The 18,768-nt window shown below is 51.9% G+C and overlaps 1 protein-coding gene across 2 annotated transcripts in view; it reads right to left on the minus strand.

The window, feature by feature from the left end:
• NR4A3 (nuclear receptor subfamily 4 group A member 3) overlaps positions 1–12,276 on the minus strand; it is a 28,191-nt gene extending 15,915 nt beyond the window's left edge. Inside the window, exons 1-5 of one of the 2 annotated variants that reach the window (XM_084511187.1) lie at positions 12,143–12,276; positions 10,177–10,338; positions 6,767–7,653; positions 4,709–4,838; positions 3,571–3,743 (exon numbers count right to left, since the gene is read on the minus strand). In XM_084511187.1, the coding sequence (XP_084367313.1) occupies positions 3,571–3,743; positions 4,709–4,838; positions 6,767–7,651 (1,188 nt within the window). In that variant the 5' untranslated portion in view covers positions 7,652–7,653; positions 10,177–10,338; positions 12,143–12,276. The remainder of the gene's footprint in view (positions 1–3,570; positions 3,744–4,708; positions 4,839–6,766; positions 7,654–10,176; positions 10,339–12,142) is intronic. The other variant, XM_084511186.1, reaches the window with a different exon arrangement.
• Positions 12,277–18,768: the final 6,492 nt, after the last annotated feature.

Raw genomic sequence — 18,768 nt, forward strand, 5'->3', positions numbered from 1 at the left:
TAGGCAGAAAAAATTGAGTGCTACTTTAGACACCTTGCACCCCCTTCTAATGAAGCTAAGTGAGTGTGAGGAGGTGGGCTTTTCCCATCAGCTTTTCCCACTCATGGCCTTCAGCTCCTCAAGACTCTGGGAGACCTGCTCTGCTGTGCAGGAGCTGAGCTGCGACTCCTTTCTATACAGGAAAATGGAAAGTTTCGGCTGATGGAAATTCCTGCCTTGCCTACAGGCAGTGTTAAGGCAAAGTGTGTTCTCGATCCTCTGATCAGTGAAAAGGAGGGAAAAGAAAAGGAAAAGAAGAAAGATACTACCCTACGTTCACCCAAAATATAACTCATCACAAGCTGACGTAATTATGCCAGGTATTAAATTGCTCTCAGTATTCATAAAGCATTCCTCTGGCAAAAGTACGACAAAGTTTTCACATTGTCTAATGAAGCTGAATGCTACCCTGTCACATAACTGAATGTTACAGTGCTGTATACCCCACTGGGCCACTTAATTAGATAGAATGCACCAAAAAATAATTTAACCTGTATTTGTTGGCACAGTTTAGCCCATGGGAGCGTTTTCAGAAGACAGTAAAAAATTACAGGTAGCGGCATAGTTTTGAACCACAGGAGTATGTCACTGCTTGCTACAAAGAGTAGCTGAAATAAAACATTATTTACATTCAATGGTCTTATGAGTATGTAAGGAAGCACAAAGCATATGTATGGCTCTGTTCTGTGCCCCAAATCTTTTTCTTTTTCCCCCGACATGGTTGTTTCATTGAGGAGAGGTGATATTTGACCTAACTTCTGACCAGGACAGCTGGTAAGCCTGGAGGGGCTGAGTCCTGCACGGCTGAACCTGCCAGAGGAGGCTGGAGGCGCTGCTGGGGAGAGCCAGCTCTGCCCTACTGCCCTCAGGAGTTCAGGGATACCCAACTTATGCAAGGGGGAGATGTGTGTGTAGCGAGCAATGTTAATTTATATGGCATATCTAAAAGCCTGGTGGTGTTGGAGAGCTTGATAGCACGACACAGCCCTACCCTTTGGCTGCTTTATGACACCTTCATGGACTGCTGTAGCTGCAAAAGTCTAGCAACGTTGGCTCAGCATATTTACAATCCGACAACCAGAAGCCATGCTTCCTTTTCCATGAATCTCCCCTTCTTGTGTCTGAAGCACGGATTTTTGCTTCATTTTTGGCCGGGGCTTGGGGTGGGATTATTGGCTGAATGCCGCACTCCCCCTCCAAAAAGGCAACATTTCTATTTCAGTCAGTGGCTGTTTTGCCCGAAGAAGGACGGTAAGGTACAGGGTCTGCTTCTGCTCTCACTTACTGAGAAGTCTAAACTCATGGAATTGTACCAGTAAAACAGGTGTGAGACCTGACCACGGCCCTTGGCCTTTAAAGAGTTCATAAACCAAATTCTCTTCCTAGCAATTGCTTTTTGAAACCAAGTACCTAAATATACCATTGCTGTGGGCTGGTAAGTTAAAACCAGTGCTGAAAGGAGAAGTAGCGATGTTCTCAACAGAACCGGTTCCACTGTGTTTTGCTTTAAAATTTGTAGGTTGTATAATTTAATTTTATACTTCTGGCGTAGGTTGTTGCGTTTTTGGGGAGGGAAGGGCTACACGTTCCCCTCTGAAACTCTTCCTAGTATTTTTGCAACAGGCCAGACGATGTTACGGCTTGCAAACATGAAGACCATGCTAAACATTAAGGTCGTGGCAATGGAAGTGTTAGGACTGACGCCAAGCCAGGTTTCCAGATCTACCCATTTGTGGTGCACGGCAGGGTCACGGCCTAACCGAGCGTGCCGCAAGCCGGTCGTTACTGGAACAGGATCCTTTGCAGTGATTTTTTAGCATTATGGTCAGATACCTGTATACTTTGTTTAGTTAATCTCAATTTTTACATGGTAGTCATTCCTGATCTCCCTTAACTTTTTAAAAAAAGTATAAAGTTTATGAAAAACATACGAATCTATTAATTTTTACCTTAATTTCATATTATCACTACTGCCAAGCATAACAGACTAATACTTTTTTATGTAAATAAAAGCTTAGATATTAGTAGGTCCTAAAACATAATCATACATGGTCTTTTAGCTACCAAAACTAAATTACTCTGCTGTCAATCCTATGCTTCCTGTAAGGACCAACAGGGCTGTTTAGCAGTAAGATCTATGGGCTGTTTTCATTAGAAAAGGAATAGCTACTGTAGGTCAAAGAAAAAAAGTCACATAAAAAAAAAATAAATCAGAGTTTTCATCTAATTTTGTAATTTTACACCTGTAAGCAAGTACATGAGGCTGGACGTTGCTTTCATGGACTGGGCTGTCTACTCGTGTAACTCTGTGGAACCCAGTAGATTCCTGCCAAAGTGCACAGTGCTTGCAGAATGACCCCCTGAGACCTTCTGGGTAAGTTAATATACACGTAAGTATGGCCAGAGTATTCTCCCCAAAAAGGCTGTCAGGCACTAAACAACTAGATTCATAATATTAATCTATAAAATTCTAGAGTTGTATACACACAATTGTATACAGTAGCTTGAGGAAAAGAAGCTACAACATGCCTATAATTGCTAAATTACATAGGCAAGCATATTCTAAAATAGAATATTTTTATATGATTACAATAAAATATGTTTTAGTATTAAATATTACTTAGCAACAAGTGATAAATGGCCAATGTAAATGTTGTCTGAATACAGCTGTATTTTTCACAGTCTGAGGCTTAATCATATTTCATTAAGAGGGAGGAATTTGATCTTGTTTTTCCTTAGCTGTATTTTTTTCTTTTCATGTATTAGCCTACCTAAAAGTGTATTTTACAAGCTATTTCAATACTGAATTTTAATAACTACAGAACAGTTTTATAAAGCTTTCAAAATATCCCATCAATATTTAAATGGCAAATACTATATAATAAGGAACAAGGTCACAAAAATATATAATATGTGGCAAAGCTTTGCTGAATTAATCTTTCAGAATTTTGATCTAATGGTCTGTTTCACAAATGTGAATTTTGCTTAACAACTATTCATGCTGGGGTATCCTAAGCCAGACCCTGTCCCCGTTTAAATAATGGCAAAATTCCTGTTGATTTCAATATAGATCCATCAAATGTTACTTTATGTAACCTTTATAGCATACCGGGTAAGTTCAGTTAGATTTTAGCATTCGTAACCTGAAACGTAAGATACCAGCCAGATGGACACTACCGAGTTTGGTAGATTAATCGATCGTTTTGTAATGGCTGGTGTTCTGGCATAGCCTTTTGCGAGAAGAGCGCTCTGTTTGCCCGTGCATTGTTGCTTTCGCTCACCCATGTGAGCATACAGCAGCTAACCTTGTGTTTGAAACCCTGACAATGAACAGCCGCTAACACTGATTTCCAGCTCACCTCCTTTCCCATCATTATCCGCCTGCCATGAATAGGCACGGCTGGCTGGGCAAACTTCTACTCTCACCCCAATTTGAGATTTATTTTCATTTTAGCAAACTGGCTGGTAAGTAGGAATGCGGTTCATGACTCATTTCCATGCAGAAAACAAACAAAGAAAAGCGAGACATACTCTTGAATAGTCAAGCTCCCTGGGCGTGGAGTCGGTTAAAGCTCGGACAAGGGCGTTCATCATGCTGATGGGAGGAGAAGGCGGGGAGGGCTGAGAAGGTTCTTGCTGCAAGGGGCTCTTTGGTTTGGAAGGCAGCCGACCTCTTCTCCCTTTCAGGCTGTCCGTGCGGACAACTGCATAAAAAAGAGGGGGATCAGTTGTGAGGACACCAGCAGACGACCGATCAGACCGAGCACCTGCTTCCCTCGCGATGGCCAGCCCAGCAAAAACAAGAGCATTCTCCAATTTCAGCACGTGCTCCCGATGCCTTTGATCGCAGAGAAACACAAACGGTACCAGAAGGGCGTCAGACCCCTGGTCGTAAGCAGCAGCCTGACTGCTGAGTTGAAGCCCAGCTGTGTTCCCAGCGCTCATGCTTTGTTTGCAGCACGCCTGTGTGCCCCTATATGTGCACGCACACGCACGGCTCTACTGCTGAAAGAAAACCGAACGTGAAACGCAAGTGCTACTACTGCCAGCGCACCTCCTGTATGGCAGGGTCTTTCTTTCCAAGTAATTTTAGCTTTCTCGAAGCAGCCGAAAAATATGTTCACACCATACAGGCTGTATTATCCACGTCGGTATTTGCAATGGGACTGCTCACACGGCATTACTCACGTACTTAAATATTTGCAGAATTGGGACTAATGAGTTGATCCTGTTTCCATTTAAATTAATTGCAAATTTACAATCAGCTTGTGGGAACAAGACAAGACTGTATGCAAAAATGCACGCACGACAATGACATGCAGCCCCTTTGAGATAATGCGTGGAAGCCCCCAGCACTGCTGAACGACATTCAAAGTTCATAAAGGAGACATTTTGGCCAGAGTCAAATTATCCTCTCGTGACCTTGCTGTTCTCGAACTCTGGGGTCCCAGAAAGTCTAGATATGATAAACCCACTAACTTTGGTGACAAGACAAAAAATAAATCAATACCTTATTACACAAATGTACATGTTCAGGGCAAGTTAGGAACCCCACCACTGCAAAATTCACAGTAAAGACATCCATGTCTACACACACAAACACACACACACACGTAGTCATTAAATGCAACGTTCCACCGTTTGGGATAATAATAGCAAGAGTCCTTACCTTCTTTAACCATGCCGACACTGAGACACTTCTGAAACCGGCAGTACTGACATCTGTTACGACGCCTCTTGTCCACTGGACAGTTTTTATTTGCCAGACAAACATATTTTGCGTTTTTCTGCACTGTTCTCTGAGAAAAGGCAACAGAGAAACAGTAAACCGATAGTTTCGGGAACAACTTAGAACCTGACAAAATGTATTTTAATTACAACATGAAAAGCGACAGTGCAATTCATATAATTAGATAAAATTAATTTCCTAACACACTAGCCTGCAGGAAAAACAATTTTATTAGTGTTAGCTACTGACAATGAAAATCATCTAGGATTGTTCTGAAGCAAGTCTCTGGAGACAGGCAACTTTGAATGATAAAATCATATCTGAAATTACCAGGTCATCGCATCTACCTTTGGGGATTAGATTATCTCCGCTTTTAATATCCCTTTGGGAACAATTTTCTACTTGGTTCATTCCCTTGATTATTGCTGACCTTATTAAAATAAAATCAAAATGATCTGCGATGTACTTCTCTTGCTATCGCTATTGTTAGTCAAATACCACAATAACTGGTTTGGTTAGCCATTAAAATCATCGGGGAGAAAAATAAAAATACCAGAACCCCCTACAAAATATATTTAGTTAAATATTCTGGGAAAGCTAACCTGACTTGGGAAAAAGAAAATAGACAGAGGGATACTGTAGCTACATACATGTAATTAGCTCTTAAAGCGGGGTAAAAACTATAAGGAGAAATTAAAATTAGTAAAATCCTGCTGAGCCTTGGGAGATTATAATAGAAATTGTTGCAAAATATATATTATGCATTTCCATACTTAAAATCAAATACATCGATAAATAACTCAGCACAAAAAGAAATTAATAGGAAAGCCATCAGGAGAGGATCAAATTTATCAGTTCAACATTTGGTATTAAATCTTTCCCTGCAATTAAATTATTGGGAAAATGCTATTTTATGTTTTTGTTGCATTTCAAACAACAGCTTCAAAGTACAAGGGACACAGCGAGTAGTATTCATTGCACTTTAGAACTGAAAGCTGTTTCACTTGAGAAATTAATTTTGCAGAATAAGCTCTAGCCACAGCTCCCAATGCAGGATATGCTATTAATTTCCATGGGGGCAGGATCAGGCCCAGCAGAGCTGCTATTTCCAGGCTGTTTGTGGTCCGTTTTCTAATTATTTTTAAGTAACAAGAGAGTTGTACAGGAGATGTGTATTTTAGCATGTTGCCAAAGGATTATAACGAAGTAATATTAGCAGTTCTATGTACAATAAATAAAAAAACATGCTGTGAGCCCTCCCCTACATCTATTTTTGGACTATTTTTGTTCCCATCGTACTCAGGAAATCTTTTACCAGAATAGGGGCACAACTACTATCTGTGCAGAAAGAAATGTACCAAACCAGCCCCAAATTTAACAAATCTTGAACCTATTGAACCTACTATCTAGACTGCCCCCCCTCCAAAAAAAAAAAAAAGTCTACACCAAGTGTTTCACTTAGGCTATTTCTGAAAAAGTCCTGAACTCCATCTAAATTTGTTGCAATTAAAAAGTGCCCTAATCTAAAAGCAGAAAGAAATAATTCCAGTCTTAAAAGCATAAGCACATGCTCAGGAGCTGCCTCATGTAAAGGGTCAGTGCTGCTGACTGCCTTCACAGCCTCCTAAGCCACAAGGGGACACGGCGTGGTGTGCTGTCACTGCTCAGCTAGGAGCTTTCAATGGGCGAGACCTCGCTCGCTTCCTGAACTGATGAGGCAGCAGACAAAAGTTAAATATTTGGTTTTGCCCCGCACAAGAAGTTGCCCCTTGGGCTGTGCTTGCAGCCCTCCTGGCTGGAGCAGCCTGGCTGCGAGGAATGGCACCACCACCGCCTGCCGAAAAATGAAATTGGGCTTTCGGATGCATCTCGTTTCCAGCTAGGCTTGGTGCGGAGGAGCTCCAAGCCCTGGCACAGTGGTGGGGTCGGGTGGGAGGGAAGGGGAAGATGAAGGAGGCAGGGAGGGGAGCGAGACCCACTTCCTGGCGGAGCTCTCACCTTGAAGAAGCCCTTGCAGCCCTCGCATGTCCGCACGCCGTAGTGCTGGCAGGCGGCGTTGTCCCCGCAGACGGCGCACGTGCCCTCCCCGGACGAGGAACTCCTGCTGGGCGGGGAAGGGAGGCCACTGCCACCGCCACCGCTGGCCTCCCCCATCAGGCTGGAGGTGGCCGCGTTGAGGCCGAGCGGGGAGAAGGCTAAGGTGGCTGGTCTTTTGGCCAGGGGGAGCCCGTACGAGTGGCTCTCCATGGGGGCTTGGCCGGCCGCCGGCCGGTCGGGGCCCAGGGGGAGGCTCAAGGAGGCCGGGTCGTAGCACATGTGGGCGGCCGCCGCCGGCGTGTGCGGAGGGGAGTGCTTGAAATGGAAGAGGGGGAAGCGCGGGGGCACAGTCTTCATGGGGGCGGCCTCCATCAGGTGGCCGGGGGGCAGGCAGGTCTGGGTGGGCTGCAGCGGGGGCTCGTCCCACAGGCTCTGGTGTGGGGGGAAGCCCGGCGTGGTGGGCGTGGAGGGCGGCGACTGCTTGAAGTACATGGAGGTGCTGGGCATCCCCTCGTCCGTGGAGGGTGGCAGCGAGGGCTGGTAGGTGGAAAGGCGGGCGTCTTCCATCTTGATGAGGGGCCTCTGGCTGGAGGAGGCGGATTGCATTTGGTAGAGGCAGGAAGGCTTGAGCTCGTAGCTGCCGGAGTAGCCCTCCATGAAGGTGCTGAAGCTGGGGAGGGAGGTGGTGGCGGTGGCAGTGATCTCGGTGCTGCTCAGGTCCATGGTCAGCTTGGCATAGTCAGGGTTCATGATCTCCGAGCTGTACTCCGAGCCATAGGCGTAGGTCTGAGCTGCATAATTCGAACCGGGCGGTGAAGGGCTATACTGCGCTTGCACACAGGGCATATCTGCAAGGGCAAAGGAGAACATGAACAGCAAGCCCCACGTGCTGAAGACACAGTCCAGACTCTTGCTAACCTCTTTCCGACGAGCTTTCCCACATTTCATGGAGCTCGGTCAGACACCCGACTCCCACTCTCACCTGGACATGGGAAACAAAAATTAAGCTCAAGTCGTTCCCCTTCTACGAGGAACATGTATCAGGGATCAGCTGAGCATTAGGTACGAGGGAGCCTGCTCTCTTCTGCTCGCTGGGGCCACTCGAATTTATACTGGTGTCAGCGAGAGGAGAATCCATCTCCAGCCTGCCCTAGATCCGCTGCTTAATATACATAGGTGTCAATGAGAATTAGATAAGCGGAATGGGAACGGTTTATGGCTCTAAATCTATCTCTGTATGCGTGCGACAGTGCCATAAAATTTTCATGAAGGATAAACTAGATTACCAAATGCATAATATTAAAACCGATATTTAGTTTAAAAGGAACAGCATCTACAGTGGATGTCAGAGGAACAGCTCAAATCACAGTATTTGCTACTTAAGACTTGCAAACATCAATTTTGCTTACTCGACTCTGGGCCTTCAAAGCATATTTCTGGTCAGCTAATAACCCAGGGTTGGTGTCTAGCTGCTACTTTTGAGGCTTATCTGTAGTGGAACATTCTCCTCAAAAAAGCGAGCGGTACAACATATCCCTAAATTTGCAAAAATGTAAGAGAAAAAGTAAGGGGCATTTCAGTTTTTAAAAGAAAACGACAATGTAATTGTTTTTGTCCATTAGCTGTAAAAGTTAATGTGGTTCACTGGTAGCCGGGAGGGTTTCAGCAACACAGTGCCTGCAAAGATTTTTTTTTCCCTTTTACATTTCCTACTAATCCACTATTTCCTTGGTTGCTCTCAAGAAACAATGGAGCCAATTCTGCAATCCACCTGAGGTTCACCTGGCCAAACAACGTGAGACTCTAGCCCAGAATTTGCAACCCAGACTAAAAGTGCATGGTATGCTTTGGTTCTGCAGCAGAGGAATAAAATGCATCAATTAGTGCAAATACTCTCGTAAAGAGACCAGAAAAGTAAATATGGAGAAAGTGTGTATCAAAAGTCGGTGCAGTTCAGCTCTTCTTAATTGTGGTAATTTATATTCCTAAAGTACTCGATAGAGAATTCATATTAAAAAAAAAAAAAGAAAAAAAAAAAGAAAAAAAAAAAAAGCCACATTAAAAATAACGGGGTTTTCCTCGGTATTTTAAGAACTCCCTTCACTTTTAACTTTTCAATATTCACTTGAACCTGCCGTGCAAGGATCCAAATAATAGGTGTCAGATCAACTTTCCATTCTTCCCTGCCCGCTTTGCAGATAAATGTAAGCCAAGCACCAGATTTCAATTATCGTGTTGTCACAGAGTATTCAGATCTTCCTTCTTCTCGAGAAAACATCAAAAAGTGGGAGAAAAAATAGTGCTGTTTTCTGAAATTGCCAAGACCTTTCTGCTTGCAAATCCACGTATTTAGAGGAAAAAAAAAAAAAAAAAAAAAAAAGATAGGACAACAACACTTCCACAAGCTTTGCCTCCCAATCTTATTTATGTATCTTCCCACAAAGGTCTCTTTTTCCTATCAATATCTCCGTCCGTGCCGTTCCCTGCACACACATTTCATGCCAAGCCCTATTACTATCATTTGTTTAGCTTAAGGACTGCCTGCTAAAATGCACTGATCAGTGCTTAATCGAACAGAAAGGGAAAGCAATTCCTTCCACGCGCTTCCACTGAGGAACACAACTGAACGAGCGGGCAGATAATGTCACACGTGGACGCGCTGATATGCAGCCCCATGAAGGAAAAAAGCTTCTTGCTAGCTCAGAAAACCAGCAGGGATACAGGGAAACAGATCGCTGCAGGTCTGGGGGGTTGGTTTTTAATCTCCTTAGCAGCAGAGCTGAGGTGAGGGCCCTGAATTCTGCTCAAAGTGGGCTGAGAAAGCCTAAGTCTAAAATAAGTCTGACCTGAGGACAGAAAAAATATCCCCAACGTAAAGGTCTGGTGCTCTCTGCGCAACTCCTCCTACTTCGCCCTCTGCCAGCACCTTCCTCTGACTAATCCTAACCCCTACTTTTCCTCTCGGGGCACCGACACGGATCACCCCGCAAAGTAAATAACCCGGGCTTTTCTCTTCTTGACCCAACAACGTTAGGAAAAAAAAAATAAAGATAAGGATAAAAAAAAAAGCGGTACGGGAGGTTCGCTGGTGGGCGGCGTGTCATCAAAGCCCGGAGGAAGAAGGAGTGAAAAACCAGGGCAGGGCTACTCGGAGGTATTCTTCTCATCCTATTAGTGGCATCCTTGCGAGAGAGAGGGAGAGCTCGGCGTGAGGGATGCGCCGAGCCCCCCGGCGCCTGCAGCAGCATCCCACCCGGCGGCTCCCCATCCGCTCCTTCCACGTCGCTCGGGGGCGAGCCCCGCTTCAAGAGGGGAGCCCGGGGAGGGCGTAGGGCACCTGGCATCCCTCCTCTTCCTCGCCGGCTGCTTACCTGGCGGGTATCTTGCGCGCTGAATGGTGGGGCTGGTGGGGCGGGCGGCACCGGGCGGCGGCGGCGGCGGCGGCGGCGGGGGGCTCCGTGCCGGCTGGGACCTCTCTGCGGAGGCTGCTTGGGAGGCTGGCCTCGGCGGGGGGCGCTCTTCCGACCCGGGCGCTGCGAGGAGCAAGGAGAGAGTCAGGAGCCGGCTAGGGAGGGAGCTCGCCCCCGGGGTGGGCAAGGGGAGCGCCCCCCCGGCCGCGGGTGCCGTGCACCGGTGGCTCCCCGTGGGATGCTCCGGCCCCTCCGCCCTCTGCGGGCTGCGACTCCTGCTCTCTCTCTTTTTTTTTTTTTTTTGTTCTTTTTCCTCTTTTCCCTTTTCTCCCCAGCTTTCCCCTTCCTCGCCTTTCCCCCCTGCCCCGCTGCCGGGCTGCTGGGTGCCTCCCCGGCTCCCATCTCCTGCTCTGCGCCCTCCCCGGCCGCGGGGCTCGGGATGCGCCCCCCTCCCCGAGCCGCCGGTTTCCTAGAGACACTCGGTGAGCTTTGAAGCACGCAGCACCCCTCCGGAGAGCAGCCGCCGGAGCCAGGAGCTCCGAGCCGTGAGGGCTGTAAATTAGGAAGAAATCAGCCCCCCACTCCTCCCCTCTCGGCACAGCTCTTTTCTTCCTCCGTGCGCTCCGCATTCAGCCCCCAGTGCCACCCCTCCCCACCCCGTAAGGCGAGGAGGAAAAGCGTGAAACGCTCCCATTGTGACCGGGACTTCTCCAGGCGAGTTTCGAAACCTTCATTTACCCGGCAGGGACCGCCGAGGAGCGAAAGGGGGGGTGGGGGTGGGGGGGGGAGCTCCATTGAATTAAAAGTTTCGAGCTCCGCTTCCAGCGCCGGTGCGCTCCCGGCTTTGCGCATCCCCTCCACCCCCTGCCGGAGCCGCAGACGCTCGCTCCCCAAAATCCACGGGGTTTCGGGCGAGTTCCCGAAAGCAACCTGCGGAGAAAACCCACTCCTGCTCGGGCTCGGTCCATTGTGTCAGCGGGGCCAGGCTGCGCTCGTACGGCAGTCTCCACGGAGGAGAGGGAAGCGGGGCGAGGAATGCGACCGGAGCGGAGCGGGCCGGGGAAAAAAAAGTTGGCGGCGCCTTCCCAAAGTTTGTGGGGCTTGGGGGGATTTATTTTTTTTTTTCTGGAGAAGAAAAAATAATTAAAAAAAAATAATAAAGATAATAAAAAAAAGAAAAAAAAACACCGAGCCCCGCGCAGCCGAACCCCCTGCGGGAATCAGCCCTTTCCGCGCTTGCCTTGGGAAATAGTCTCAAAAAATAATAAAAAATGAGAATAAAAAATAAGAAAATAAAAAGCACACAACCAAACGCAAACGCCAGCTGCACCCAGGTGAGCCGCACCTCCGCCCGCGGCGCGCCGGCTATCGCGATAGCGCCGTCCCGACAGCCGTCCCCGGCACCAGGTCGCGACAGAGCGCCTCGCCGGCTCGCTCCCAGCCCGGCCGGCGACCGAGGCGCTGGGTGCCCCGGCGCACAGGTCGCGGGGCTCGCTAGCCTCCGGGGTGCCGGTGGCCGGTGCCACCGGGGGGGCTCCGGGGCTCGGTGGGACTGTCGCGACCCTGCGAGGCGCCAGCAGCAGCAGCAGGAGCAGCAGGAGCAGGAGCAGCAGCGCCAAGTTGTGCCGGAGGAAGGAGCCGGGCGAGTGCCATTCATCCCCGCCGGCAGCATCATTTCCATGACAACAACCAGCAGAAAGCCCTCGGTACCGGCTGCCCGGCCCGGGACGAGCCGGGGCCGGGGGACAGCGGGGAGAGGGGACAGCCGGGAGGGGGACACCCGGAGCATCCCGGTGGCGGCGGAGCTCGGAGGTGGGGAAGGAGGGGAGGAGGGGGGGGAGGAGAAGGCGAAAGTTTGGGGCGGTCGCGGCGGTCCCCGAAAGTTGTCCGGCGGTGCCCGCGGGGTGCCGGCGGTGCCCATACGTACTCGCTTGCTGTGTGGGTTCCGTCTTTACATCGGGGTCCCCGGCGGCCGCTTCCTCACCGGGGCGAGCGGGCGCTGTCCAGCGGCCGGGCGGCGACGGGAGCACCGCGGGGCTCGGTGGCGGCGGCGGTGGAAAAAGAAGCAGCAGCAGAAGAAGCAGCAGAAGAGGCTCCGGAGGAGGTGGCGGCGTTATCCCGAGTCATGGAAAAACGGGGGAGCCCCGGCAGCCGGGCGAGGCGAGGGGAGGCGAGGCAGGAGCGGAGCGGAGCGGAGCGGAGGGGCGGTGAGGGGCTGCCGGGCGGGGTGCCCGGGGGGCTGCCGTGCGGAGCAGAGGACGGAGGCGCCTCTCCGCGCTGCTCTCCCGCTCCGTGCCTCCGGACGTCATTTATGTGAGAGCAGCCCTAGCGGCCTCTCCATAGAGCGGCTGGAATGCGAAACGTCAATCGTGACGCCATGGGAGCCTGACGCTGCTCGCCCCCCCCCCCCCATCACCACCTCCCCGCCCCGTGCGGGCCGGGGGTGAGCCCGGAGTCAGGCAGCGGGACGGGGACGGGGACGGGGACGGGACGGGGACGGGAGCGGAGCTGCGGGCTGCGGGACGGGGCGCTAAGGGCTCGGCGCCTTCCTGCCGCCGGCGCTGCGGTGCTGCCGGGGCTGGGGCTGGGGCTGGGGCTGCCGGCAGCCGGGAGCACGGCGCCGAGTGCGGGCTGCAAGGGGACGGCAGCTCGGGCTGCCCGGCACGGGGCGCCTTCAGCAGGGATCGCCGGAGCCTGCTGCCTTCTCCGCCACTTTTTCACTTTTTTTCCTTTTTTTTTTTTTTTTTTTTTTTTTTCCTTTTTCCTTTTTTCCCCTTTCCTTTTTTCCCCTTTCCTTTTTCCCCTTTCCCTTTTCTCCCTTTTCCTTTTTCCCTTTTCCTTTCTTTTTTTGTCTTTATTCCCATTTCACTTTCTTCCCTCTTTCATTCTTTTTCCCTCTTTCACTTTTTTCTTCTTCATTCTTCTTTCTTTTACTTTCCCTCTTTTATTCTCCCTTCTCTTTTCTCCTCTTATTCTCTCTCCCCCTTTTACATTTCCTTTCTCTTTATTCCCTTTTCATTTTTCCCGTCTTTTATTTCATTTATTTTTCCCTCTTTCACTTCTTTCTCTTTCTCATTCTTCTTTCTTTTACTTTCCCCCCCTTTCCTTTTATTTTCCTTTTTCCTTTTATTTCCCTTTTTCTTTTTTCCTTTTATTTTATTTTTTTCCTTTTTTTTTCCCTCACTTTTTTTCTTTTTCCTTTTTTCCTTTCTTTTTCCTTTTTTCCTTTCTTTTTTCTTTTCCTTTCTTTTTCTTTTTTCCTTTCTTTTCCTTTTTCCTTTCTTTTCCTTTTTCCTTTCTTTTCCTTTTTCCTTTCTTTTCCTTTTCCCTTCCTTTTCCTTTTCCCCTTTCTTTTTCCCTTTCCCCTTTTCCCCTTCCCCTTTCCCCAACCCTCCCCCTACCACCTTTACCCACTCACTTCCCCCTTCTCCCGGCACCTCCCACCCGCGGGTGACCAGCCCGGGGCGGCGCCGCAGCCCGGTGCCGGAGGGGCCCCCCTGCAGTGCCCTCGGTGCCCCGCAGCCCCACGGGGGCGGTCCGGGGGGCACCCCCGGGCCGTGCCCCCCCCCCCCCCTCCGCGGGGATCCCTCCAGGCCGCGGGCTCCCCGCTCGGCGCCGCCAACCCCCGCGGGGGCCAATCAGCGCGCGCGTCACGGCGGGGCGCCCGCCCCCCCGCTCTCCTTCAGCCAATCGCCGCGCGGGACGCGGCGGGCCGGGCGCCGGGTGGGCGGGGCCTAGCGTGGCTGACGCACGGCGGCCGCGTCGTTGACGCAGGCGGCGCGGCTAAATTTAGCCCGCGGGGCCGCGCGGCGCGGTGCGGTGCGGGCGGGCGCAGCTGCGGCTATTTTTGTGCCGCCGGTTGGCGGGCCGGGCCCGCGCCAAATATAGGCGCGGGCGGGTATTTATAGCCGGGCCCGCCGTCACGGGGCCGCCGCCGCCGCCACCGGGCTCGCAGCCCCGGCAGGGCTCCGAGGGGGTGTCCCCCGGCCACGTCCCACCCGTGGGGGTCGCTGCCCGGCCGGGGTCCCGCGTGGGGATGTCCCCTTTCGGGTGGCGGGGACAGCCCCTGCGTGAGGCGTCGCGAAATGGCGGCCGGGCGGGGAGATCCCCTTTGATGCCGCGCCCGGCGTGGGCGGCCGAGGGCAGGGTTAGGGAGGGAGGGAAGGAGGGAGGGAGGGTGGCACTTTCCGCCCTGGTAAAAATACGGCGCTTTCCATGCTGTCATTTCTCCTCCTCCTCCTCCTCCTCCGGTGTTGGTCTCTGCTGGGAAAGGGACCGGGGACCGAGGGGGAGAGGAGGGGACCCGCGGGCGCTGCCCCGGCTGCGTGGGGCTTCCCCGGGCTCCTCACAGCCCCCGCGGAGACAAAACGGTGTCCTCCGAGGGGCCCCACAGGGTAAAAGTTAGCAGCCCCAAAACAGCGGCGAGGCTGCGCTGTGAGCCTCCAAGATAACCTTCAATGTGCTACTTAAACCATGGAGTCATTAAAGTTGTTGAAGACCTCCAAAATCATCTCCAAACATTGCCCTACCACCACTGTCACCCACTAAACCGTGTCCCTAAGCACCACATCCATCCATGTCCCATAGCACCAGATCCAGCCATGTCCCATAGCACCAGGTCCAACCATGTCCCAAAACACCAGGTCCAACCATGTCCCAAAACACCAGCTCCAACCATGTCCCAAAACACCAGGTCCAACCATGTCCCAAAACACCAGGTCCAAACATGTCCCAAAACACCAGGTCCAAATGTCCCAAAACACCAGGCCCAACCACGTCCCCAAACACCAGCTCCAACCATGTCCCTAAGCACCACATCCAACCGTGTCCCAAAACACCAGGTCCAACCATGTCCCATAGCACCAGGTCCAACCATGTCCCAAAACACCAGGTCCAAACATCCCAAAACACCAGGTCCAACCATGTCCCAAAGCACCAGTTCCAACCATGTCCCAAAACACCAGGGCCACCTGTTTTAAAGCACAGCTGCACAAAATGCTGGGTGTTTGGGGGAAATGGCCCCCAAGCTGCACACTCTGAGCATGGGGCCAGCAGCTTGCCCACCACACGTTTCCCCCACCACCCGTCTCCTCCATGGGGGTCGGGGCCTGTCATCAAGCAGCCTGTTGTTAGCAGAGAGGACGGCTACCACATGCTTCAGGAGGAGCCCGAAGTCCTTCATGAGAGGTCTTAGGATAAACACGGGGGCAGAGGGAGAGGGAAGGGGACGGGGAGGCCAGGCGGTGAGTTGTGCAGCCCCTGTATACATGTGGGCTCTGCTGGGCTGGCAGGGACCTCAACAGGGACATCAACGTGGAGGCTTCATGCGTGACAAGGAGAAAGATGAGGGGAGAAATAAAGCTCGCCCTTATTGCCTGGGATTTGGGGAAGGTGGTGGGCCCAGCACTTGCACAGGGCACCCACCTCCCAGCACTTTCCCCTGGCAGGAGGGCGAGGGTGGGGACGGGGAGCGCCAACCCACATTCCCCACCTCCCTGGAGCCTGCTGTGATCCCCGCCGAGCTGGGTGGCATCTCCCAGCTCTGTTTGAAGTGGGGAGACCGCGCTCAGGCTGGCGCTCGGGGCTGTCTGCCGGCGTGGAGGAGTTCTGCCTACCCGCTGCCGCTCCAAGGACGGCGAGCCTGCTTGACATGAAGTGCCTGTAGCACGAAAATGCTGCCGTGGCCTGACGTGAACTCGCATTCTCACCCGATTAATCCCTGCTCTTGAGCGTGATTTGCAAAAGCAAAGGCTCCCCTTCCCCTCCTGGATAGCCAGCAACCTGGTGCCCAGCTCGTCCTCCGGGATGAGGAGACGTGGATTTGGGTCTTTTGCTTCAGAGGCACCCTGCCATCCAGAGAATAAACACACGAAGTTCTGGCGTTGGCTGAGGTCTTGGAAACAGGACGCGACCCTGGTCGACACGACACCTCGCCACATCTGGACGGCCTGGAGCAACAGCTCCGACTCTGCCTCCTTCCCTGGGCGGGTCAGACAGTTTCTGTGCGAGGGGGGTGGGATGCTACGACAGGTACCCGGGACCCCCAGCTCATCACCCCTGTGTTTCCAGATGGAGGAAAGCTCATCCAGCTTTCTCTGCCTCTCCTGGTGGGAAAGAAAGGTGCCCTTGTCACACAGGGGTCACGGTGGGGAAGAGGGAAGGCCCAGCGCAGCCTCTGCTGTTGTGTTTGGCAGCCTGCCCCCTGCCAAAATTAAGCCCTGGTCTTGGTTAAATTAAACCCCAGCCTAATCTGGCCCGCCATCATGCATCCACGGTCAAAAGTTTTTATTTTCTTTTCCCTGACTAGTGAAAGAACCGCACAGATTTTCCGAGCGGCGACCCGCTGGATCGGGGCCACGCACGGGAAATTTCTGCCCCCGAGGAAGAAACTTTGAGCAAGACTCAAAACGCTCCCCACCGAGCCCTTCACGACCGCTGGAGGTATGCGCAGCATGCTTTGTTCCCTGCGCCTCGGCTTCCCCGGGCAGAAGCTCCACCAGCTGGTGGCATCGCCCCGGGATCCGGCGGTGCCGCAGATGGGGAGGCTCAAATGTTCCTGGGCTGACTCAGGCTGCTTGCTCTGCCTGGCCTGCGGAGACGATGGGCGATTCCTCCTCGCTTGCTGAGGTCCGGAATTAAAAAGTGAGGAGGGAAGGGAGGGCTCCCCTTGCAGACGAAGCCGCAGACCGAGCCGCGACCGCGTTAAGCGGAGGGGCTGCCGGGGGTTCAATCCCTCCTGCCTGCCTAGGAGCTGATGAGGAATGGGAGAAGCCGGGACCAGGCAAGGTTCAGGCATGCAAGCACGGCGGATTATTAAGTAAGAAACATTGAAGAAACATTCAGAGGGATCTTAATTTGAGTGCGTTAATTATGTCAGAACGGAGCGGCTTTAGACTGGGTTTGTCGGGGAGACACAAGAGCTCCATTTAGCGTTGGCCTTGGTTCCCTCAAAAGGATAATCTTACTTGATTGTCTTCACTTTGAGAAAAAAAGACAGAGAGGGGGAAAAAAAAAAGCTCAAGCCCATCTTATCCCAAGCAAAGATCTTGAAAAAGTAACATTTATTAATGCAGAGACGGGTTTTAATGAACGATCCCTTGATTGTTCCTTGGCCATCGGGCTGGTTTATAACTTTTCCCTCCCTAATAAAAATACTAAAAAATCAGTATTTTTTTTCCCCAATCTACCTTAAAATTAGGAAAATGGTAGAAATTATCATTATTTATTTTTGTAAGTTCCTTTCCCCTGGCTTCCTTTATTTCTATAGTTTGTTCTTGACTGGCTTGCCAATAGGCAATCCCAAGGAGGACTCTCTTTGCTCACCACAAATACAACACTAGCACCGCAAACAAAATAAATAATTTATAGCAGATAACCATTTAGGCTTCTTCAGAGGGTGTTGTCGTTATGGCAATGACCCGGTGACGATCTCTGAACTTCCATTTACCTATGCCACGTTACATTTTTTTGCCCCTGCCCATGGTGTAGGTGCTTGAGCTTACGGCTCCAGCTCTGGAGGTGAGCTCAGGAGCCGGATTTTGGGGTTGTGCAGGCGACCGTGGAGCCCGAACCTGAGCGCAGGTGGCTGTGCTAACCACGGGCAGGCTGGACCCAGTGCCACCCCTGGAGCCACGGTATGGGAGAGTTAATGGTTGGATCATTTTCTGTGTTTTACTGGGACGCATTTGGTGCTTGTGTAGGAAATGCGTGGATTTTGTAGGAATTCTACACATTTTGTAGGAAATTTTGGAGGATGGTGAGGCAAAAGCCCCCCTGCCGCCCATATTGATTAAAGAATCACTCCCAATAACTGCATTCCAACACTGTTAATGCTCTTATTGTGATGAAACCACCACCTTGTCCCTTTTATTGCGATAGAACCAGCACCTTGTCCCTTTTATTGCGATAAAACCACTTTCTTCCTTTTATTATGATAAAACCAGAACTTTATTCCTTTTTTTGTGTGCGCGATAAAACACTAACCTGATTCCTCTTACTGCGATAAGGCACCTGCATCCCTCCTGTCGCGACAAACCGATACCCTTACCCCTCCTGTCGCGACATAACACCGCCTTCACCCCCCTCCCTCCTGTCGCGACATAACTTTACCCTACGACCCCTCGGGGCGGGTTTCATTCCGTTTTCACTCCCTCACCCTCACCCCCTCCCTTCCCCTTTTTTCCCCTCCCCCCCCCCCCGGGGGGGGGGTTTCCCGCGCGGAGGAGGAGGGGGAATCCCCGCTCCCCCCCCCCCCCCCCCCCGCAGCGCGCGCCCGTCACGCGCCGCCGGCGCCGCGCGGCTTCCCCCGCGGGGGCGTGGCTGGGCAGGGAGGAGGGGGGGGAGGGCGCGCCCTCCCGCTCACGTGACCGCGCCTACGCAGCGCGCGCGCGGCCCCGCCCCCAGCGCGTGCGGCGGGCAAACACAACGGCCCCCAGCCCCCCCCCCGCCCGCCCCGGGGCTATAAATAGCCTCGCGCCGTGCGTGTGTCACGTTCCCATTACGTCCGCCCGTTACGCTGACGCACGGGGGCGGGCGCGCTCCGTGACGTCAGCG

The sequence above is a fragment of the Aythya ferina genome, assembly GCF_964211825.1.
Source record: "Aythya ferina genome assembly, chromosome: 2".
NCBI lineage: Eukaryota > Metazoa > Chordata > Aves > Anseriformes > Anatidae > Aythya > Aythya ferina.